Genomic DNA, 24,509 nt, shown 5'->3' on the forward strand with positions numbered 1-24,509 from the left:
CAATGAGCACCTCATTAAATAATGATTTAGTGGTATACTATAAATGTGTTCACTGAAGTGTACAGATGATGATGAACTTCATGGATTTCCATTAGCTGGACTCCAGTGTCTTGTCTCGAGAGTGTGGTTCATGCTGAACTGAAGCTGTTAGCGTGGTAGTTGAGTACTTCTACACTTTCCATAAAAACCTTCAGCTGCACAGGTTTTTTTGTCCCTATCTGTCATATGTCACACTTTTGTGAATCTCTAGTGCTATTGATAATCACTTCTCTCTTTCAGATGCTCAGTACCATAGTCTTTATAAAATAAAACTACCTGCTGTGTTTTTTACAGTGATGAATTAGATTGAGTGAGCGGACCTTAGGAAGAATTTGGTCTCTAAATGATTTTGCGTGGCTCAATTGCAATGTTTTATTTTGTTTATAGCCAGAAGAAATGTATGAGCAAGCTGCTGGAATACAGTGCAGATGTCAACATATGTAATAATGAAGGCTTGACTGCAGTAAGTACTATTAATTCTCATGGTGATCTTGAAATGAACGCAGAATTCGAAGGTTATGATTTCTTGGGCTTTTGCCATCTTACGTGTAACTAAATAAAGCTACTGTGTCCAGTTCTCTTAAGAATCAAAAGGTGAACAAAGTATCTGTATGATATACAAAGCTTCTATTTGTGAATATCTTGACAATAATGCAGTCCAATTTAAAATCTTATTTTTGAAATACTTGCATCAGTGCTTAAGGAAATATATCATCATTTTGAACTTAGATTCATTGGTTGGCTGTCAATGGACGAACAGAATTGCTTCATGATCTCGTGCAGCATGTCAGTAACGTAGATGTTGAAGATGCAATGGGACAGACAGCCCTTCACGTAGCTTGTCAAAATGGACACAAGACAGTAAGTTTCTAAACTTTGTTAACTCATTAAAGGCACAAAGAATTGGGTAGTGCTTCAGTGTTATTGTGTATTTTTTTTTAAACCTCAAGCTAGTCATGCATATGGTGATGGTTAGAAATGTGAAGAATTCTATTGTTTCTCTTAGTATTGACTGTGTACCCATCCATGGGAATAACTCATTTATTCTTATAGCAACGATTGTTGCTGTTTATTAGTTTAAGTGACTTGCTATGTATGGCTCAGACGTTCTGTAGTAGTATTATTGCCTTGTTGACTGCTGTTTTTATACAATGTTAAAAACTTCAAATTTTTTCTTGTTCTTTGTAATGATTCAGAATTGTAATAGCTATTCTGAGCTTTTGAACTCTGAAATTATCTTAATATACTCTGAATAAGAAATTAACAGAGTTGAATTTGATAACTATTTAAGATGAGAAGTAGACAAGTTCACATATATTCACACAGATCAATAAAAGAAATCTAAATTTTAGTCTTGGCCTTTCTTTAGGACTGAGTATGTTTTCTTAGACTAGAGGTTTGGATGCTGTACTTGAACTATGTTACAGCCATGTAGAGTCTTGATCTTGAATTATTATCTCTGGGACTACTTATAGTTTGCAAAATTATCTTTTTTTTTTTTTTTTTTCCTGCTCAGCTCCTTTCTGTTGCAGATCTTGACTTTGGAAGACCCAATTCTGAGAAGTTGATATCTGTAGAAATGTGAACAGAATACAGCAAAAGTTGTTTGATAGTTTGCTCAATATTTTCATATTTTAAATTATGCTTACTTCCTTTTTACTTCTGTGTGTTTAAATTTAAGGTTGTGATAAGCCTGTTCATGTCTGTCATTATCTAGAGGTTTACTTCTGTTCAAAAAGTATTTTTTTGTTTTTTGTTTTGTTTTGAAGTGCTGGTATACATTACTGGAAATTAAATCCTTCAATGTAATGAGACATGCATGACACGAACTAGTTGCAAGCCATTAGACTTCTCCACTGCTGACTTTCTAATGCTGGTATTTTCTTCTGTTACAGACAGTGCAGTGTTTGCTGGACAGCGGTGCAGATATAAACAGGCCCAATGTCTCAGGGGCAACTCCACTCTATTTTGCTTGCAGGTATGTATTAGTAACATTAGACTATTACGCTAGAAGTGAAATTGTGGTGTGTGTGTTTTTTTTTTCGTTTTTTTTCCCCCCCTGCAGTAACAGCGATGAGAAGGCACAGAAATTAGGAAACAGAAAAGCTGACTTGTATTAATCTTGCCTTGTGTCTGAATGTAGTTTGGAGCTATGTCTAAATGCTTATTTCAGTACTGCAGGCTTATATACCTCTTTCTTACAGACTTTCTAAACACATAGCTCTGCATGTTATAGCCCAAGTGATAAATCAATACTGAACTTTTTTTTAAAAAAAATAAAAATTAGAACTACCAGCGTAGGTTATTTTGAGGAATATTTTTTTTCTCTTTTCAATAGCTTTTTAAAAACAGTGTCTTTTATGGTAGTAATTTGAGTAGCTCTTTCTACTGGGTCAATTTTTGCATGCAGTTCTTGTGGGTGGCTAAGCACCGATAACCTTCCCAGGCCGTTGGTAGACCACCAGTCTACCAGGCAGATCACTTTACTGACATTTTAAAGATGTTATCTAAATTATATTTTTTTCTTTCGTGGGAAGACCCCATAGGTTGAGATCTAGGAGTAGTTAAGCTAATGATAGTTACATTTATCACTTTCCAGAAGTGGACGTTTTTGTAAGGCGATTTTGACTATTTGACAATGGGTATTATGATAGTGTACATGAAATGTGCATATATACCGTAAGGTTATAGTGTTGGATTGAAATTATGTTATTGCTTTGATTGATTCTGCTTTGTTTGCTGTTCAGTGTTATTTCAAAACTAATTGCATATGATAAATGACTTCATGTTCTAATTGGAGCATTTCTGCTATTTGTTAGAATATTTTGCAGTTCTGTAATCCCTGTGCTTTGGTTATAGGTTAAATAGTTCATTTAGGATTAAATGTTAATATAAACAAAAGGAGAAACGGATGGACCTGGTGGCCTGCCAAGAGTTATGTTGTGGGAGCCTTGGTCTCTGGAGTTAGAATATGCTGACTCTTGGCAGTTGAGGAGGAAAGCAGACAATAAATAGCTGCTAGTTAATTGAACGCCTTGGTATTTCCTTCAGGGATGAGTATTGGCACCCACTTTAAAACAAGTAAGCAACCTTGCTTGGAGCTTTTCCATGAGAAGCAAATACATCACCAGTGCACTGGTGATGTTCTTGCAGAAATGAACAACAGGAGCAACTGTAAGGGTGGAGTGAATGGGGTGCATTGTACAAGTAGACGTCTCACTGTCAGAAGTGCCAGCTGATGGTGCTGCCACCCAGGAAGAAAGGACCCTGATAACAGGGTGAGCAGTGATAGCAGTGGTTGGTTAAGGATGAGAAAGGGTATCAGTGCTCAGAGTCTGACTCTAATGCTTTTTTGAGGTGTTAGGTGGATGGGCTGTGTCTAAAGAGACTTACAGTGAAGAATTGCTTCATAAGGCAATTAGTCTTAGCCTAGGTGAGATCTGGTAGCTGACTCTTGAGCAGTAGTAGTGGGGCAAAGCAGTACGTTAGAATAACCTGTTGGTTCCCTGATCTACAAAGATATGGAAGAGGAGAGCTCAGCTGGGGGCTGTTGAATGACCAATAAAGTTATCTCTTCCTCATCAGCTGTTAATTGTTGCTTTTCTTCTGCCTTTCTCAACTGCTATCCCAGTCATGGTGTATTCCGTTACAGCAAACATAAATACAAATTTCTGTAAGAGGCAAGTAGCAAACTAGTTCATGACCTAAAACTTAATAGAAAAACTTCTATCTGTAGCTTTAATTGCTGTCCCTTGTACTGGTCTTTTACCCATTAGATACTTCTGTATTACATTTTGTTAGTATGTGCACTAAATATTGTTGAAGGCAACAGTCAACTAGACTTCCAATGTTTTTAAGTCAAAATCTAATCAGTGGTACTTCTTTTTTCCCCTGAAGAAAATGGAAAAAAAAAAAAAAAGGTTATGGGAAGTAATACACAAAGTGTTGAGGGATATAAATAGTCTTTGGTATTAATTTTTTGTAGTTAGTGATGTTTATGATAGTTGTTTATGAAATACTTGACTTGAGCAGACATAACTGGTCTATATACCATATACAGAGACCAGTAACACTATGAAATAGACTCTGAATAGAAAAGAAAAAATCATTACTCTTCACATTTAAAAGCTAAACATTCATGTTGGTTAGAAAAAGAAGTAAGTTCAAGAGATCACTCTTGGTTCTCTCTTGTGCAAAACATGGTTTATCAATATCAGTGAACCATTAGTAAGATTTGTTCGTTAAAGCACAACCAGATAATGGATTAATAATTAGCCTTTCTCATTTTCCCCTCCTCCCCCAATCTGGTAGGAGTGAGCAAAGATCTCATTTAGCAAAGGAGATTTCCTCTGAAGTAAACCAGGGTTTTGAATTGAGAAAGCATTCTTTTTGTGCAGGAAGTGCAGCTCATAGATATTCATGAGGCTAGGCAAAGATTATTCACTTCTGAATGATGAGGATGACTCTGGCTGCATAAATGGACCATATCTAATTTTGTACTGTGCTTCTGCACTGGCCTGGAAGGGTAGTAGCAGGAATGTGAGCAGCATTTGTTTCCTCCTAGTTTATGTTGATTGTATTTGTGAAATGCAATAAAATGGAACTTATCACTTGTAATAAAACAAAAGTGCTGTATTAACTCACTTTCTTCTCTTCTTTTGGATAGCCATGGTCAAAGGGACACCGCACAAATTCTTCTGATGAGAGGAGCCAAATATTTACCAGACAAAAATGGCGTTACTCCACTAGATCTTTGTGTACAGGTATTGATACCAATACTTTTTTTTCCCTGTGAAATTCTATCAGTTACTACAATGTCAATTGATCAGTGTTATCTTTTTAGTTTTAGGCTGAAGGACTTCAGGTAGTCCTTTGGCAAAACAGAATTGCAAAATATATCTATTTTTTTTTGCAATTAAATTACAAATAATGTTTTTGCAGGTTCCCAGTTGGTACTCAGTGCAAAAGTCTTTAGTAGATATCATTAGCATCTTTGAAAACTTTGCAGGATTGGAGAGGACAAGAAGCAAACAGTTTGTGGAAATCTGTTTGACTAGAAAGTTTGGAATCCTTGGTCCTGTGGTAATAGACTCCGTTTAGGTGTTTGTGTGTTTAAATCTTAACAAGTAAGAGGTAAAGGCATTCAGAAAGGAGTGAGTTTTATTACCTCAACTAACGTGTTCTCTTCTCTCAAAGAGACACTATTTATAAAATGCAAACAAAACTTGCATGGTGCTGCCTTTCTTAATTTTCAAAGGTATTCCAAATGCTATATCTGGATGATGAAAAAGAACAAAGCTGTAAAATCTGATGCATTTTCCACTGCTGTACACTTCTGGTTTGATACAGTGTTGTTTATTCTGCTTGCTAGTGTCTTTTATTTTTTTTGTGAATACTTACATGGTTTTCTGTAGAATTAAATAGAGGTTACTACGTAAATGGTATGTAAGGAACAAAAGGAAGGTTTTGAACCCTTTGCTAGTATCAGAAGACTAGAAAACTATAAACTGGAAAATTAAAAAAAATCACTACACCTAATGACAAATAAGGATAATGCACCTTTGTTGAAGTAACAGTTTTGAATTTATTTCAAGTCTTAATTATCCTGTAGTGTGTAAGAACAACTGGGCAGTAGATCCAATTGCGCTTAAAGTGATCATTTTCTAAAGAGGAGATCTCTAGAAAATTGTGAGGTTTGTTTGAGGAGATCCCTCGCTCCTGCCTTCTGTAACCCAAAGCTTTAAAAGCAATGTAAGTCATCAAAAATAAATGAGGTATATTTATTTGAGAACTGTTCAGAAGTACCAGGTCACTACATTGTCTCACTACTGTCTCTGCTATAAAGCTCAGAGTTATTTTTTTTTTTTTTTGCTTCATTATGCCATAATGACTTACCATTACCATAAAACCACATGAAGTCTGCTCAATTTCGAGGCTTCCTGCAGTGACAGACCTGTAATAAAGTATAACAGTATGTACTTAATGGTACTATTCTTAATTTTTTTTGTGATCAGAGTTTCAAATATCTTCTTTAGTATTTAGTTTTATGATCCCTAGGGAACTAGAGAGATGGGAACCACTTCATACATCAAGATTCTGTTTTTCTTTTTTTAAGCTGTGAGTAGTGACACCTGGTGTTTGCTGTTTTGTAGTGATGATTATTATAGCGTGTTCGAGATCATCTTGTCAAGACAAGCTTGTGATACTGAGTAAAAAGGGAGAAAATGTTTTCTTTTATATCAATGATCTTATTATTTGTTTATGGGTTTGCTTTTCAGAGTAGATGTGTGCTTGTGGAAGATTGAGATTATAGATTGATATATTTCTTGCCAATATGGTATAACTTTTCATTTGAAGAGCTGAAATTCATTAATTCTTGAGGATTATGGATGGTTTCAATTTTAATACTTAAGTTCTTGGCAACAGGAGCAATTTAATGAATCTGTTATCACTGAAGGGAGTTATAGACTGTCATGCAAAGAGAAGGATCCTCTGGAGTTATAGCATTTTAATAAATTGCATCTTTCCAGTGTAAAATTTGATGTGTATTCAGCTGCTATGTTCTGGCTTTAAAATGCAGCTGTGTTAAGTAAAATTTGATACAGAGAAACCACAAATTCAAGTTCTGTTCTTCCCAAAGGATGTTTTTCTGAAAAGGTTTTAGTTTAAGTTAATTTGAGCTGTTGATTTAGGGCACACGTGGAATCAAACTTATGTATTAATTTTGAAGTTAAATAACCTTTTCATGTATTTATCCTCTTTTTCCTTTAACAAATCAGATTTGTATCTTATGAAACCTCTGGGGAAAAATTTGTTTTGAAGGGTTGGTTTCTGGATGTAATTCGGTGGGCTGGTGTCATCCATCACTAGTAGAATGAGAAGCTAAATGTTGTATTGTGTTTAAGTACTCTGGTAAGTTGCTGGGGAACTGTTGTTCAAGTGTATGCTAACTTTGGTTTTTCAGGTAGGAAAGTGTTCCAAAAACATAAGGAAGGGTGTAGGTATGTTTGAGTAGATGTACTGACAGAATTTGATTTTGTCTTCTCCCAAACTCTTTGTGATGTCTAATGTTGATACAGTATTGACTTTCAGTTTATTTTAGGACTGGATTTCTGTATAGTTTTTCTTTAAATGTTTGTAATCCTCAATAGGTTTTAATGCCTATAATAATATAAACCCCAATTTTAATATTTCTTTTTAATTAAAAATGTTTTTTGAACAATTGCTTTTTAGGGTGGGTATGGAGAGACCTGTGAAGTCTTAATCCAGTACCATCCTCGACTTTTCCAGACAATAATTCAAATGACGCAGAATGAAGATCTACGGGAAAACATGGTAATACAGTATTAGGTGTTGTATAGCTACCAAACTATCTGTGTTGTGGAGATATTATTGGATATTAATAGGAGCATCTGGATGATAAAAAACTATCAGCAGTTGACTGTTGATAAAGTAATTGACTGCTGTATAATTTGTTCCCATCTATGGAGAATTTACTGTGTTCATGTAGTTTTCAACAGAAAAAAAAAGGGTTTAAATGTAGAATCCATTTTAATTTAGTCTCCTAACTTTGTGCATTTGGAAAAGTAGTCTAGAGAGTGTGAGAAATAAAAAAAGCAAAACAAAACAAAAAACCAAACAAAAACAAACAAAACAAAACAGAATTGTTGCAAGCTTCGTTAGAGTGGTGCTGGTAGAGCATTTCATACATGCAATTTCTTAGTGTGATGATGCCTGTTTTACTTTAATAGTTACCGATGCATACCTGTTCTAGGATATGTCTCAAGGCTTGAATAGTCTAGGATTAACTGAACATTAAGAATGTGAGTGCTCACTCATATGAAGTTGCCACATACAATTAGTGTAAAACGGCTGCAGCCACAATTTCATTTGGTTCCTATTGCTATAGATGAAATTATTTCTAAGCTGTTCCTTTTTCAGTGTTTTTTTTCTATACCTTGTTTCTTTTATTATTGCTGTGGGGTAGTGCAATCTAAAGCAAGCAAAAAGCAATCAAACTTTTTTTTCTTGATTATGTAGTGGGAAGGAAGTATGAGATGACTTTTTCAATTCTAATCTAGCTAGCTTTTTTAATATACTGTTTGCTTGAAAATAGCTGCAAACAATCTTACAGACTGTAAGCTTAAAAAAAAAAAAGAAATATTTAGTAAGGTATTGGCTGCTGCTTCACTGAACTTGGCTTGCTAGATTTTTGAAGTTTTTATTGTTCTCAGTAATCCCATTACTTCCAATACAAGATTGAGGACCTGTAAGTCTATATAGAAACTCTTTAAATTTCTTAGACAGGATTGAGTAAAATGATTCAGAGATGAAATTCTCAAAGCATATATTAGAAACGTGGGTAGATGGTGTAGATGATTTCAAATAGAGGAGGAGGTTAAAGGATTACAGCTATGGAACAAAAATGACTGCAGTAAGGTAAATGACACAGCATACTCATATTGCAGAAGTGAAGACAATAAGGAAAGAGAACGGATGTTTCGTCTGAATAATGGTGTCTGTGTGCAAAAGTCAGTTCTGAAAGAAAGTGCATGCAAAATATATTCAGAAACTCATGGAACAATTATACCTTATTGTAAAAAATGAAAGCATATTTTAAGTATGGTTTTCTGTGGCCAAGTCTGAGCTATTCTGTCTAGAGACTTGGATAATGACTAGTTCATGCGATCTAAAAGCGGTGACATGAAGAGACTGGATGTATATTAGAAGTCAGGTCTGTCATTTTTAATGTCAGTGAACTGGAAAAACTATTGACAGGCTGCAGGGAGAAAGGATGGATTTTACTAGGGACAAGTACAATGCTACTGTGCTTAGACTGGAACAACCAGAGTGTAATTCTTCCTGTCTTTTCATAGCATGCATTCCTTGCATTATAGTAAACACAAGGAGAGCATGCTATCATAAAACTGGAAGAATTGCAGTCTTTGGAAGGGATACGGTCTTTGGAAAGGATTGGAAGAATTATATCTTTCTCTGAACATCATCTCCAAAGGTGGATGCAACTTTTCAACTAAGATAGCCAATGAGAACTACTGCAGAAGGATTGATTTGAGTGTCTTACAGGCACTTGTAACCTGCAATGAACTTCAGATCCTTTTCTACAGAGCTGATCCACAGGCAGCAGCTTCCTGCATTTCTGCTTGGACTCTGGTTGTTCCAATCTAAGCACAGTAGCTTAAAGAAATTTGGGATAGGAAGAAGCTTGCTGACCATCTAAAATATGTCAAAGACTGCTCAATATTTTTATTTATTTATTTTTTTGTTTTTTTACAGAAAACAGTACAGATGTTTTGCCTTAGACACTTGTAGCTAGTGATGCAACTTAGCCCTGACAAAAACTTTCACATAGTTAACGATAGAGAAGTTGTACAAGAAAGCTTGCTGAAGCTGTAGGGACTCCAAACTTAAAGGAGTCTAAAAAGCAACCAGGCAAATTGGACAAACTATATTGGATCACAGATGTAATTAGTAGCTCCTGTCTTGGGGCAGAGTGTTGGGTTAGATCACCTCTATATGAGGTTCTTTTTTGTTTTACCCTTCTACAATTCTGAGAAGGATTGCTGAACTTCCTGAAAGTGAGAGTGACAAAAGGGAAGCAGATGAGGAGACAGTGGAAAAGCATGATGAACAGTGTCACTGAAGAGTTAATTCATCTGCCAAAAAATAGGCAGGAGAGAGAAAAGCATATTACAAAGGAGTTGAAGACAGGACAGTATTTGTAACACCTAGGCTTTGTGAGCCAGGTGATGATGGTACTAGCAAGAAAAAAGGGCAATTTTGCGGAGAGGGTAAATGAGTATTGATTCACAGGTTATGACTTCTTCCCCAAAGGAGGATGTTCGGTGTCTTGAGCAGAAATATAGTAGTGAGAGCAAACTCTAGGATCCAGGGTTCTTCTACACTTTCATAAACAATGAAATGAATTGAATAGAGATGTAAATTACAAATTAGCTTTCAGAAGTTGCAATTGCATCCTCTTTGTTTTTCAGATGAAAATAAGTTGTTCTTAAGAATTAATACCTGGTTAAGCAATCTGCATTCATAGCACTCATAATATTATATATCCTGTAGTGCATAAATAGAATATATAAATTTTCAGTAAGCTTTGTAATTTGTAATGAAACTTTAACTGTGGTTAGATTAGACATTGGGCAGCGCAGAGGCACATACGTTATCACTTACAGAAATTGCAGCTAGCTTGCATGATGATAAACTAAATTAAATTTTGGTCTGACACTCCATGACTGTGTTGCGTTTTTTTTAATAACCCAGTTGCGCCAAGTTCTGGAACATTTGTCTCAGCAGAGCGAGAGCCAGTATCTTAAAATCCTGACAAGTCTTGCTGAAGTTGCTACAACAAATGGTCATAAATTGCTTAGGTAAGTGTGAGAGGATCATAAATTGATTGATAAGCTTCCAGGTAGTTAGTGCCACTTAATAATTTTAATAATCTAAACCATCTAATGTTGAGCACATGCTGGAATAGATGGATCTCAAATCTGATTCTGTATGACAGGTTCCGATTAGATCACTGTCTTCACAAGGATTTCAGGAGAGAAAATTGGTGTCCCCCTTATGTAGCTGATAGCACCTAGAAGATTGAGTTGCAGAGAAGTGTTTTTGATTAGTTTGACATGGATATGTCAGCTCTCGGAAGGGAAGCTTTTTAGCCATCTGTCAGTCATTACTTCCCAGCTCCCCTCCTTTTTTCTTCCACATCTTTGCATTCTCTGTGCTTTCCTAACGTGTCTGAGAAGGATTTTTTTTTTTCCAGACACTTTTATCATGTTTGCTGTCTCTAATTGTCTTCTGTGGTTACTGATATATGTGTAGGAGCATCTGTATTGCACTAGACCAAAAATTGTGTCTAACTGTGCTGTCTCAGCAGTGCAATCACCAGTTACTTGGAAAAGCACATAAAATAGGAAAGAATATTTTCCTAGTATGCTTTCTTAATTCTTATGGTATCTGCTTGAGGGAGTTTGTGCAAAACACATCATCTATAATGTGTTGGAACTCCAGTCACATTTAACCATTTTCAATAGCCAGGAGAACTGACTCTAACCTTTATGCTTTACTAGAAGCCAAGGAATTACTTTCTGAAATTGCTCAAGAGCATGAAAACGTGAATCCCATTTTGTTGCTGTAAGATAACTTTTAAAGAACTTTAGCTGTTGTTGGGCCTTGGGGTGTAATCAGCTTAACTTACTGTAACATATTCCTTTTGTCTCCAGATTTCATTAGAGCCAATAGATCTCCAATACATAAACTATGATAAAGTGCGAAACCATTCTGCAGGAAAGGATTTCAGACTTGCTTTGTATGTGGATGTTAGCAGAAGTCATAACAGCTGGATTAGATCATATGAGGCAATGTTTATTTCTATTTTACTATCTTCAAAGATAAATAAACTGATTATTTTGCATTTCTGTTTATTACTGTCATTGCTCCTTTATATAGAGCAATGTTCTCTCAGTATGGCTGTAGAATCAGACTGTAGAAACAACCTGTACAGTTTCTGAATGTGATCTGTACTTGCTGAGTGTGGATTGTCTAGCTCAGACAGAAGACAAATTACAAGCTTTGCATTGCATTGGATGGGCACTGGATTGGAGATGCCTGTACTTAGGGTGTGCTGAGGGCTCTTACTGGCCCACTTCTGTTTGGTACATTGTCACAAGGGATATGGAATTATTTTGTTTTTCTGTTACAAGATGTGGTTTTGAAAACTGCACCTCTGGTTGTTCTAATTCTGTTGTGTGTCAGAGGGTTCAGTCTCTGCTCCAGCTAAGTACTTCTCAGTTGTTCATAGCATTGACATCAAATCATAGAATGGCTCAGGTTGGAAGGGACCTTAAAGATCATCATCAGAATGAGGATGAAGGTAGTACTTGGTGTGTATGCACATCTGAGTATGGGCCTCTTTCCTCTCTTTTCTGTCCAGCAAATAGTGTGTAAAATGCACTCCCTACATTTAAACCTCTGACTCTTGTATGGCTGAGTTAGGAGCATGGGAGTGCTAGTTTCTTGCGTGTTAACCATCAGACCACTGCTGTTGGATCTGTTCGTTGTTTAGTTTGGAAGTGTCTATAGTAAATTTTTGTAATGCTTCTAGCAGGAAGCCTGGAGTGATAAGCTTCTGTCAGAGGACTTCTGCCTTGAACACCAGCAGTGAGCCTGTTAAGTTAGCTTTACCTACACTGCCTGTTTCCTCTTTCCAAGAAATAATTGTAATGTGACATGATTGGTCTTGCTGGTGAAGGCTGGGCTTAGTGAAATATGCTAATATGCTATAAACACTTCAGTAAACTAACAGGGTTTTTTTTTTCTATTTATGAGTCGTCTTCCCAGAGAACAGGGAAGTTTACACCAAGAAAACACTGTTGCTGATGATAAACCTGAATTCAAATGTTTATTTTTTTTCCAATACTTAGTTTCTTGAGTTAATTTCCTGTATTTATAGATTCTTTTTGACTGTAAGCAAAGATTTTTCCAAACATTAATTTGAAGTTGTGATCACAGCTTCTGGTAATGTAATTAAGGCCCACTCAGAGAATTTACGTTACCTAATTAAAAATTAAACCTTCCTATTCTTGCCATTTTTACTCTTTGTATTCCTTTCTCATCCAGGTTTATTGAAAGCTTTTCTGGTTTAAGTCTAAATCATGACAAGAATGTTGTATTTTGTATGTTAGTTTGGTAATGAATATACAAATATTAGCAGCCGTGAGGGTCTATTTTTTTTTTTTATTTTAATACCTTTTTGGCAGTCATTTAAAATGTGGTGCTGTAAGCAAGTCTTTTTTTTTTTTATCCCATGCCATAGGGAGAGCGAAGTCATGATAAAAGTACTGTGACGTTACAGTTGTCCTAGGGGCTGTCCAGCAACACTATGCATAACTAATCTGTTAAAAATCTCTAATGCCATCTAAACTTAAAGGCACTACATTAGGTGTTTGTGTTTTCTTTTTTTTTTTTTGGAGGTCTGAGTTGCTTCTGTAAATGTGCCTGTAGAGCACTGAGGGAAGAGCTTTATTCAGAAGTATAAATAGTTGATTGACTTTAGATAGATTAAAACCAGGTATATTTCACATTTGTGAATTACCACGTTAGTAATTGCATCAGAGTTGTAAAGCATCCTCTAAGGTGTCTATCTTCTGGTTTGTAGTGGTATTATAGTTAGAAAGAATGCATTTAAATCGTGAGTACTTTAAGGATAGAATTGAATATATACACCCTTATGAATATCATGTATGTATATAATAGAATCACAGAATAGTTTGTGTTGGAAACGACCTGAAAGACCAACTAGTTCCAACCCCTCTGCCGTGGGCAGGGACACCTCCCACCAGAGCAGGTTGCCCAAAGCTTTTGATGCAGTCCAGGACATAGCATGCTTTCTGGGCTCCAAGTGCCCTTTGCTGGCTCACGTCGAGTTTTTCATCATCCAACACCCCCAAGTCCTTTGCCTCAGAGCTGCTCTCAGAACTACGTAGAGTTGAGTAGAAGTAGTTTTAATTTCTTACAGATTTTATTATGTGTTTAGGATTGAAGAATTCTTACCTTTTGGGATTTAAAGAAAGAAAACTAAGATGAATTTGAGAATGTTTTGCCTGTGCATGAACTCATGAACATCTCAGATTCTTTACTGTACTTGTGGTAAAGGAATTCTTAGAGATTTCATTCTTGGCCAGTTCAGTTAATAAGGCATAAAACTTCTAATATATTTATTAAATTAGAAATAAAAGATACTCTTAAATAATATCTTCTAGGTCATTTGTTTTTTCCTTTAGTAAAGCAGCAACATCTTTATCATCCTGACACCTTATCTGATTAAGGTAGTTAATGAGTGTTTAGGACAGTAGTTAGATCAGGATGGGCTGTGGCAGCGTATCTGACTAATCAGTACAATTTATCATTGCATGCAGTCTTTTCTGAATTGAAAAATGATTTCAACTGGATATCCCAATTTGTTTCATGTATTGAGATCCTTACTGTAGTAAGCTCAATTTCTTAACAGTGGCTCATAAGCAGTGTACATATGCATAAAAACTAATAAAATATTTTGCAAGATCTGGAATTTGCTGGTCTTATTTAACTTTGAGTTAAAATTTTGAGTAGATGTTCATAAAATTATCGTGCTTATATTTGATTTTGGGGGCTGGTTCAGGATGTAAAAGTGCAAATTTAATGGGGTTTAAAGAACAGGGTTTTTTTCAGCATGTGATCAGACCCTAACATTAGATTGCTTACTCCTTAATATACTACGTTGTTTCATCTAGGAAAAGAAACTTAAATATTCCATTTTTTCCCCCAGCTTGTCAAGTAATTATGAAGCTCAAATGAAGAGTCTCTTAAGGATCGTGAGGATATTTTGCCATGTCTTTCGCATTGGCCCATCCTCTCCCAGTAATGGAAATGACATGGGCTACAATGGAAATAAAACTCCAAGAAGTCAGGTGTTCAAGGTCAGAAAAGTATATGATGTTGTTAGGAAGATAGACGTTAAAGAGATGAATTTCACAAAGCATGCATTCATTAATCAGACATCTCATGAACAGGAAGTAAGTTTGGTTGATGTCCCTACCCCTTCTTAAGTTAAGCCTACCTCTTTCCTTCTCTTTAGTTATATTTTCCATTGGATTCATTTAACCGTTGATGCACATTTCATCTTATGGTTTCTTTTTATTTCTTGTTTAATTTTCATGTATTGTTTATCAGATGTTAAAGGTTTTAGTTGCTCAGCTGATTTTGGTAAGATTTTTAAAAGTTGTAGTATTTTATTTAAGAATGTAGTAATCTCAGAATGTGGTAATATTAAGCAATATAAAAAAATGTATTACTGTAACTTCAAAATGCTATTTATTGGTAGTTCTTATCATTCAGTTTTATCTAGCTTCGCAAAATAGACTGAAATAATTGAATTCTTAATCTCTTTGTTTTTCTTACTGATGATTATTTTTTTCCCCAAGTTATTCTTGATTTTATTACTATATGCTTTAAAATGTGCCAGCTTACTATTACCCTCACAAGATTCTTGTTTTTTAGCTGCTTTCAAACATGTGCCTTAGGCTTTAGTCATTTAGACGTTTAATTTTTGAAGGTTGTTTTTAAATTTAGATGCCAGTTCTTATATAGTTCATATAGGTTGGACTAGGTGATCTTGGAGGTCTCTTCCAACCTCATGATTCTGTGGTTCTTAGTTTACATGGTAACAATTTTCCTTAACATTCGCATTTTTTTCAGAGTGTTCTTAAAACAGGGTATTTTGAAATTACTGCAGTTATTTGGTAGTCTGGTGTGTTTATCAGATTATTTCTAATGATTTTTAAAACAGCTGTATTGATAAGTTCATGAAAGATGATGCCCTAATTCCAGCTGTGTTTAGTTAAGTAGTTCAATTTTTGTTTAAACTTCTTCCCTTGGAAGAAGTTTTTTCCTTTTTCCTTTTGGGAGAAGGGAAAACTCCCCACTGTATCTCTGGATTATTATGTTGGTAAATATTACAATGGTACTGTAAGACCTGGTTGTTGTATGCCTTCATTGGTGCTAGTATTTGCATATGCGACATGCAGGTCAGTGGAACAGAGAGATTTTTTAAGCACAGTCTGGTAGAGAAACCATAGAGGTTGCTGACCCAGACCAGAAGTTAAATCTGTATTTAAACAAAAGTCAGTGCAGAACTTAAAGATTTAAACTTAAGATCTGTATTGAAAATCGTAAAGGGAAGCAGTTTTAAATTGGAATTTACTGTTAATCTTAGGATTCAGTTGTGGGATGTATGTCCTAGACAATCTCAGTTTTGATAGTTTTTATTGGGAGAAAACAAGTCTTTCAGACTGCTGGTTCATGTCTCATGTAAGGTTTTCCGTCAGTACTTTCCAAAGCACAGAGACAGGTCACCACCCCCTTTCTTTGAATGCTGTTTATTTGAACAAGTAAAGACCTGCAGATATTGCTTTGCCTTATTATATAGGATGCTTATCTGCGGCTCCATACTGCCTCCTTTCAAGAGTGATTGAGATCGAGAAACTTCTATTTGTTGGGGTAGCAGTGCCGGGGGTTCTCTCTTCTGGTACCCTTGTGAGATACACAGCGGAACATTAGTCAGGCCTTACTGTCTTTTTTTTATTTTTCTTGACTGAACTGCTGAATGAGTTTGCGATCAGAATCAGTGAAAAACTAGCTTTGAAAAAAAAAAAGAATTTCAAGTTCTGAAAGGCATACTAAGTCTGTAGGAAAATTAGCAGTAAAAGCTGGGGTATCAGCAGCAAAACAGTATCTGACAGGATTGGGAGAAGAAAATACATTTTGGAGAGGTGGAATATTCTAGTAGAAAACTACCTAGTTTCTCTACCTAGTTGTCATACATTAAGAACAGCTGTATCTTCATTCTTCCATATATTCAGTGAATCTTATTTTCCCTTGGAAAATAAGGGAAATCCTTCTGTGTTATGTCTTGTGGCATATATACCAGATAGGTCTAAGATAGAAGCCAACTTGATCTTGTATGTTAGATGTTTATGTAGAAAATGGTACCTGTGCTGGAGTTATTCAAATCATCACCTAGATTAACAGGAGGTCACTAGGAGTACAAGCAGAAGGTAGTCTGATAGGATATTTAGAGCAAAACCTACTAGTCTTGGAGATCAGGCTGTCTTTCTTTCCTCAAATTTCTTATTGGAGAAAATGGAAGCATTCCATTTAATGGAAGCATTTAACAGTAAATTTCCAATGGAAGCATTTAACAGTAAATTTCAACACGGCTTTTATGGGAAGTCGTTTATTGTGTACTGAAAACATATGTTTGGTTATTAGGTATACTGATAATTCTCCAAATACTGTATACCTACATTTCTCTATGCTGCAAATAGCTCCTACTTTTAAAGGCAGGTTTAGAAGATATTTTTTCCAATACCTGAGAAGTCCTTAAATTCTTTCATTGATGAAAAGTGTTGATGCAGCAGTAATATATAAAAAAGGGATTGTGTTAATGTTCACTTTTGCTTCTGAAATGCTGTTGAAGACTACAGTTAGAAGTCTCCCTGTACTCAAAACGTATGCTTGTGAAATGTCCCCTTAAGCAGTGTTAAGGAGCAGCACAGTCAGTCCTCATGGCTTTTGAAATGCTTATAAGAAAGCCGCAGGTCTTGCAGTCTGTAGTAGGTCTGCACCTGAGAGCAAATGTGTAACAATGCAGTTGGGCTAGGTTTCATTTATATTGGTTATAAGATGGTGGTAGTGAGTAAGGAGTGACTTTGTTCAAATGAAAGGCGTAACTTTAAAAATAGCTCTGAGATTCTATTAATAATTTTTTCTATTTCATGAAGCTAGGTATTAGTGACCCCCCAATCTGAGACATCTGGGATGTTATCAAAAAGAGCTGTATGATCTTATTCTATGCATAAAGCACAACTTAGTGAATATGTGCATGAATCTGAATCTCAGTGGCTTTGTCTAGGGTTTGCTCCATCCATCCACCTTGTGGGGTGAACTTCTTTGACCAGGACCTTAAAAAAAAAACCAAAAAAACAAAAAAAAAAACAAAAAAAACTGATAAGCTCTTATTCTTAAAGCTAAAGGTGTATATTACTGTCTCTACTTGAATGCAACTGTCTGGCAGTACTGTGCTGTGTAACAGCAGTGAGACCAAACTGTGTTAAGCAGTTCAGTGTTTCACTCTTCCTAAATTATTTTACCTTTACTTACATCTCTACCTTGTTTTCAGTATATATGAAATTCTCTCTCTGTGCTCTGTGGCTACAAGTAGATTTTTTAATGAATATTTGAGTCTTATCTCTAACTTGACTTCTGAAATATCATTTAAAGCTTTTAAATGTGCATGATATTTATTTGCCTTAATATTAATGATGTCATAATCATCTTAACAAATGTGAACATGCTCCTTTTTGTCTTTTTTTTGCATGTATTTATTGCAGCCACTGGAATTGCTCTGGCACTCTTTGGATGAATGGCTAGTTCTTATAGCCACAGAGCTGATGAAAAACAAAAGGGACTCTGCCAACATTACTTCTATTTTGCTGAAGCAAAAAGGACCAGATCACCAGGATGCTACTCCTACTCCTTCCTTTGCCACTGCAGGAACTGAGAGCACAAAAGAGCTATCCACTGACACAGGGGACTCGAAAACATATGAAGTTGCCGGGAAGCAGGAAGCTTGTGCTGATTGCCAGGATGTTATCTCCATGACAGCAAACAGGCTAAGTGCTGTCATTCAAGCATTTTATATGTGCTGCTCCTGTCAGATGCCTCAGGGGTAAGGAAGATCTTGTTTGTTAACTAAACTATTACAATTTTAGAATCAGATGTACTTTCTTGGAAGAACGTTCATGCTGACCAGATAATATTAATGGCACTCAAGGATGTACTTCCTAATGCATTCACTAGGTCTATTTTTTTCTCTGCTTTAATGGCACCGAACAGCACAGCAAATTTTGCATAGTGCTGCTACCTATGAAAGTAACAGCATTGGAGCAGGATACATATTGAATGTCTAATAGCTCTTTTTAATCATGTGGGATACATGCAGGAAATGTAATTTTGGTCACCTGAAACTGAGCTGTTTCCGCTATTGGTTATTAAAATGAAAATATCCCTAAGTTTAATGTGATTATCCAACAACAGCTATCACTGAGCTCAGAAAACATGCAGATTATCATTGTATATGAAAATGACAGCTGAGACAGAACTCATTTGCCTGTATTGCAGCAGTTTATAATAAGCAGCCCTTCATCTCAAAGTAACACTGGCTTGGAATTCTGCAACACGTTGGCAAATGTTATATTGTGTGGAGCAAACATCAAAGCTTATGTAAGTTTGATACCATCAGCGTCTGGTTTAAAAGGAAAAAAGAGTAGTGTCTGTCTACTGTAGCTGAGATCTTAGTCTGTCCAGGTTAGTTAGGGATTATATTTGTCAAGTGAATGAAAACATCCTTTGACCCTCTTGAGTGGAGGAGTAGGGAAGTGTGGAGGTGTGATCAGCTACCTGAGGAATCTTGAAGTGAGGTTCCTGCAACATGACAACTCTTGGTTATTGCCTGCTGCTGAAAGGATTTTACTTTCTCTGCCACATGTAGTGAAATAAAAGTTCTCAAATCAGCCAGTGCTGTCTGTCTGGTGTATGCCCTTCCGTGGGCATTCTGGAAGATGCTCTGGAAATGGCACATTTAACGAACAGCTCAGTACTTTGACTTCTAATTTTACTCCACCTTAAATAAGAAATTGCTTGTAATCTATTTCTGTTGACAACTCTATCAAACTGTACTAAGATAAAATGACAATAAAGGCTTATTTATGACAGCCAAATGAAAAGCAGAAATGTTTATGGAAGTGAATAAGTACATTTTTTCCCCTTGATTTATCTGTTTATACCAAGATTAAATTTGAGGCTGTCTTCCTCTACCATGCTGACTTGCTAATGGGCTTTGCCCACTAGTTCTGTCCCTCTGTGTGCTTTACACTCAGATTAGAGAAAAAAAAACCACATGAATACTATGTAGGCTTAATTGAGAGTTGTTATTCGTAGAAGCCAGGAGAGTAAGAACTGTTTCAGTGACTGATTGATAACTGGGATGACTCCTTGGGATGCAGGAAAGTAAGGTAGAGCACACCAAAATTCTGAGTTTCTTTAGGGTTTTTCAGAGCTTTGTAGGGAGGCGTAGAAATGTGAGAATTATTCCACTTCACTGAAGTTTTCATAGTAATATGGCATAGTAAAATGGCACAACACTGCAAGTCGTTCCTGCTGTCATCTTCAAATAACTTTTGAAATTCCAACAAATGACATTTTCAGATAGAAAATGGCTCTATTGTTAAGTTCGAGCGTCTTGTTTTAATCGAGGAGAATAAACAGAGCCCATAGTTTTCCATTGTTCTTAATATTCATAAAATAAAGAAGACATTTCATGCTTAAATGGAAAATTAGCTGGCTGACGAGTTACTGAATGTAAATAGAGGGTTAGCACTTGAGCTTTGAAAGCATTAGAAACATTAAGGTTATTTTCTTGTTATGATTGCTTTGCTGGTGCTATTGAATCTAGGCATTCTTTGTCAGTATACTGAAAAGCGATGTTTTCAGCATCAAACCCTAAGAATGCATACAGAGTTTTTCCTCTTTGTAAATTGCATCTCAACCATAAATCGCCATACAGACTGTAAAGAGAGTTCATCTCCTTTCAGGGAAGACCCCTCTCTTAGTTGTTCAATACTTTCAGACCATCTCTCAGACCAGAAGTGGTGTCTGTAAGATGTTCGTACTCTGTCTCTGCCTGGAAGATTTTCTCCACTTGTTTGTTGTTTTTTTTTGGAGTTAGGGGAGGGATGTGCTGAGTTTTGTTTTTTCAAAACAGGATAAGGGAGAAAAAGGAAAATAGCTCTTTTTTTTTTTTAATACAAAAGAGCTGCTCGTTTTATCTTAATTGATGTGTGGAACAGTTATTTTCAGACTTTTTGGTTTAGTGGTCAATTTTTTTAATAACTTGTGGAGCTCTAGTAATTTTTCAGAGGTTTTCTAGGATTGCTATCTTGTACTTTTTAAAGCACCATTTCTCACAACCTTTCTAGGCACTGGATGGATGAGAGGGTTTTAGCCTTGGTTGCAAGTATTCGTTAGCTCATGCACACACTGAAGGACCTAATTAAGTATTTCTTTCTGAAAAGCACAGAACATAGATGTAAACAAATGGTGTAAAGTTTGCAACCAAGTTCTCCAAACACAGGAGGAAAAAATAAACTCATCTACTAGTGTACAAGATGCTTACATGGCAAGCAGTTTTATTCCCTTAAGAAACCATTAAACTCCACCTTGCCCCCCATTATTAATGAGTTCACTGTAATTTTATTTCTTTCTCGCTCTTTTCCTCATTTACTATAATTACAAGGTGTGTGGTGGGAGTTTTACCCAATGAACAAGAATATAGAACAATGTATAATGTGTATTGTGCATATAATATTAGTCCTTCCATATATGTTTCAATACAACATTTCCCTTGTTGTACTGAAAGCTGGAATGATTCAACGCAAAGCTGTGCATCTCCATTACTTCGAACTTTGTATTTGGCAGGTTGCTTGATTGTCTTGATCATTGGCATTTTTGCCTTTTCCATTGGTTTATGAAATCTTAATGCTGCCGAGTATTTCATTTAATGATTGACTAGTTAAAACCATCAGTTTTTATTTGCATATCATTTTATTAAAAAGGAGATTGCAACAGTGTATGTAATTCAAATTCTTTTCAATTTCTCTAAACAGAAGTATCTTATGATTTTCTTTGAACAGGATGACATCGCCTCGCTTTATAGAATTTGTTTGTAAGCATGATGATGTCCTTAAGTGTTTTGTTAACCGGTAAGTTTCAAGGAATGGGGAATTTCTTTTTTTTTGTGTGTCCAAAGTATTTCAAACTTCATAATCAAATTATTTCTTCTTCTTTGTTCCAAATAAAGTCTTCTATTTCAAGGCAGATAAAAACTTTGATTCTTCCTCATGTATTTTATGACTTCTTAGGGAAGTCACCATCTTAGCACACTTGGCTGTTCTCAGTTTCTCAGGGACTACCCAGTTTATAACCATGTCTTCTATTTGGAGAGCTGCTTGTATCCTCCGTGTACAGAGGATGAGGTAGTACAAGTCATTTGGAAACAAAAAAAACATTACAAGATAGAGAGTCTATTGGAACTGTTCTATAGGACTAGTTGCATTGTCTCTTTATGTAGACTTAATGTATCATGAAGCATTATTATTAGATCTCTGACTAATAGGCTTCTAACCTAAAGTATTTTTCTTTCAGAAATCCCAAAATAATTTTTGATCACTTCCATTTCCTTCTTGAGTGTCCTGAACTAATGTCCAGATTTATGCACATCATAAAGGCTCAGGTAAATGTCAATAGATATTTAGTTAAAATTTCTGTGAGTATAAAGAGAGCAGTTTGGTTTAAAAAAAAGTAAATACATCCACTTGGGGGGGATGGAAGAACAAAATGTGGCCTCCAATGCTTCTGAATCTGGGATGCTGAAAGATCAGATTAAATAGACATGGGGCATACAGACTTCTCTTCTTTAAATTCTTAAAAATTTATGTGCAAGTTCGTTTTAGATTACCGGTGTTAAATGTGTCTCAAAAGTCCAATTTGTACATAAATTTCATAATAGAAAGTTAACTTCACTTAATTACATCTAATAAATTGAGCTTTAAAACAGTCTTCTTGAAGTGACTTCAATTTTGAGACAAACCACAGGGTGAATACACCATTATTAGTTGATTATGCCATAATTAATTAGTGGCAGCTCCTTCAGTGAAAAATGTTGTAGTGTTGCACTTCGTACTGTTTCATTGGTTAATTGTGGATGGGTGTGTTTTGTGTTTTTTTTTTTTTTTTAAAGTAAAACATTGATGTATTGATAACCTAAATTCACTTTTTGGTTTAATGTGGGAAAGTTTTGTGGTCTTTTTCTTAGGGGTTTTGTAGTCTGACAGCCACTTCTGTATAGCTGATGGTCCAGTCTTTCTGCATCCCAGATTTCAGCAACCACTTGGCCTTTCTTCAGCAAGTCTAGTCCTTTCCACTTCCCAGAATACTGTATGGCTTATTAAGGTAGTACTGAGGAACTCTCTGCACATCTCAGAATGCATCAGTGGTGTGCATAACCATTTTCACAGAATCACAGGATGGCTGTGGTGGGAAAGGGCCTCTGGAGGTGAGGCTATCTGGTCCAACCCTCTGCTCAAGCAGGGACACCCAGAGCTGCTTGCCCAGGACCGTTTCTATGTAGTTTTTGAACATCTCCACAGCCTCTCTGGGCAACCTGTACCAGTGCTCTGTCACTCATGCAGTAAAAAGTGCTTCCTGATGTGTAGATGGAACAGTGTTTTCTAGCTGTGCTTAGGAGGTAGGAATTACGTATTTGAATGCATCTGTGTAATGTGGTTTACCTCTTGTTTTGCAGCCATTTAAAGATCGCTGTGAATGGTTCTATGAACATCTGCATTCGGGGCAGCCAGATTCAGACATGGTGCACAGGCCTGTCAATGAAAATGACATCCTTCTGGTTCACAGAGGTATTGTGCTAGAAACAGAAGTGTGTCTCTTAAAAAATACAGAAATATATTGAAATAAAATGAATTAAGACATAAAATTAATTGGCTCTTTGTATTCAGATTCTATTTTTAGGAGTAGCTGTGAAGTTGTCTCTAAAGCAAATTGTGCAAAACTAAAGCAAGGCATTGCCGTGCGATTTCATGGAGAAGAGGGCATGGTAGGTAAAATGTCATGGTTTTCCTTTATTGCTATATATGGAAATACTAATTTTGTTTTTCATGAATATTGTTTTGAATTAAATCCATGCTTAAAATAACTTTTATGCTTTATTAAGAAATGTAGTTACCTAGCTTAACTACCCAGTGGAAGTTCTAGATACTAATATATTTTATTTTTTTGACATGCAGGGACAGGGTGTGGTGCGTGAGTGGTTTGATATTTTATCCAGTGAAATAGTTAACCCAGATTATGCCTTATTTACCCAGTCAGCTGATGGTATGTCCTTTTTTTCTCTGATTTTAGAGCATCTTTCATAAAAGCATCTTAATAATGTGAGACTCACTTAATTGATTGCAGGATGTAACATTGCTACTTTAAAAAAAAAAGTGAGACTGACAGAATTGTTTTCATATATAGAGAAGTGAGCTGTTCAACATACATTTTTATAAATAGGAATGATTTTTAATTTGAAGATTCCATAATTTTGCTCTTCTTTCATAAGAGGACAGTGAGTTGTTAGTTTTAATGAGTCCATGCTGTTTAATGATTCCATTCTATTTCTGCCTGGTATTAGAGGGACATAACACTTTGATAGCAGCATAGAAAATGTTTTCCTTTCTCTTGCAGTTGTAAGGGAACTGTGGAGATACTACTTTATTTCTTTTTAGAACCACAAAGTCAAGCAGTTCACTTTTGTGGTAAAACCAGATGTTGGTCTTCATGCATCTACCTTTTATTTGACTTTTTGTCTTTTGGGTGTTTCATGCACAGCAAATCTTTCTCGATAAAAGATTTCACATGAGCAGCAGTGATAAATGTTTTGCTCTCTACCTTACAGAGTCTTAGGAAGTGGTAAGGATATCAGTCAACTTCAGAAGCATAGATCAGTTCCTGAAAGTTAAAAGTTCAGGGATGTCTATTCCAAGGAGACCAGGACAGGATGATCTCTTGTCTGCATCTGGCTGGAGCCAGGTGGAAGAAAGTGAATATAGTCTGATCCTTTGTTTGAGCACAGATTGGTAAAAGTGTGGGCCATTAGAGTGAGCAAAAAATGCATGTAAAAATATAACAAGATGGAAGACAAGTTTAGCAGATCGTGACTGTTATCCTTGTGCTGATAATTAATTCAGTGTTGCCTTGGAGAGTGGCTAAGCAGTGTCATTGTGACA

General features: G+C 35.9%; 1 protein-coding gene across 3 annotated transcripts in view; it reads left to right on the forward strand.

The window, feature by feature from the left end:
* The window catches only part of HACE1 (HECT domain and ankyrin repeat containing E3 ubiquitin protein ligase 1), a 49,307-nt gene that overhangs the window by 8,561 nt on the left and 16,237 nt on the right, over positions 1 to 24,509 (forward strand). For 2 of the 3 annotated variants that reach the window (XM_068677827.1, XM_068677829.1), the window contains 13 exons: positions 427 to 502; positions 769 to 900; positions 1,935 to 2,017; positions 4,706 to 4,802; positions 7,273 to 7,374; positions 10,333 to 10,439; positions 14,378 to 14,624; positions 18,000 to 18,337; positions 21,360 to 21,428; positions 21,871 to 21,958; positions 23,030 to 23,141; positions 23,241 to 23,338; positions 23,529 to 23,616. In XM_068677827.1, coding sequence (XP_068533928.1) covers positions 427 to 502; positions 769 to 900; positions 1,935 to 2,017; positions 4,706 to 4,802; positions 7,273 to 7,374; positions 10,333 to 10,439; positions 14,378 to 14,624; positions 18,000 to 18,337; positions 21,360 to 21,428; positions 21,871 to 21,958; positions 23,030 to 23,141; positions 23,241 to 23,338; positions 23,529 to 23,616 — 1,637 coding nt within the window. The remainder of the gene's footprint in view (positions 1 to 426; positions 503 to 768; positions 901 to 1,934; positions 2,018 to 4,705; positions 4,803 to 7,272; positions 7,375 to 10,332; positions 10,440 to 14,377; positions 14,625 to 17,999; positions 18,338 to 21,359; positions 21,429 to 21,870; positions 21,959 to 23,029; positions 23,142 to 23,240; positions 23,339 to 23,528; positions 23,617 to 24,509) is intronic. The other variant, XM_068677828.1, reaches the window with a different exon arrangement.

Source organism: Anas acuta, chromosome 3 (assembly GCF_963932015.1).
Source record: "Anas acuta chromosome 3, bAnaAcu1.1, whole genome shotgun sequence".
Taxonomy (NCBI): Eukaryota; Metazoa; Chordata; class Aves; order Anseriformes; family Anatidae; genus Anas; species Anas acuta.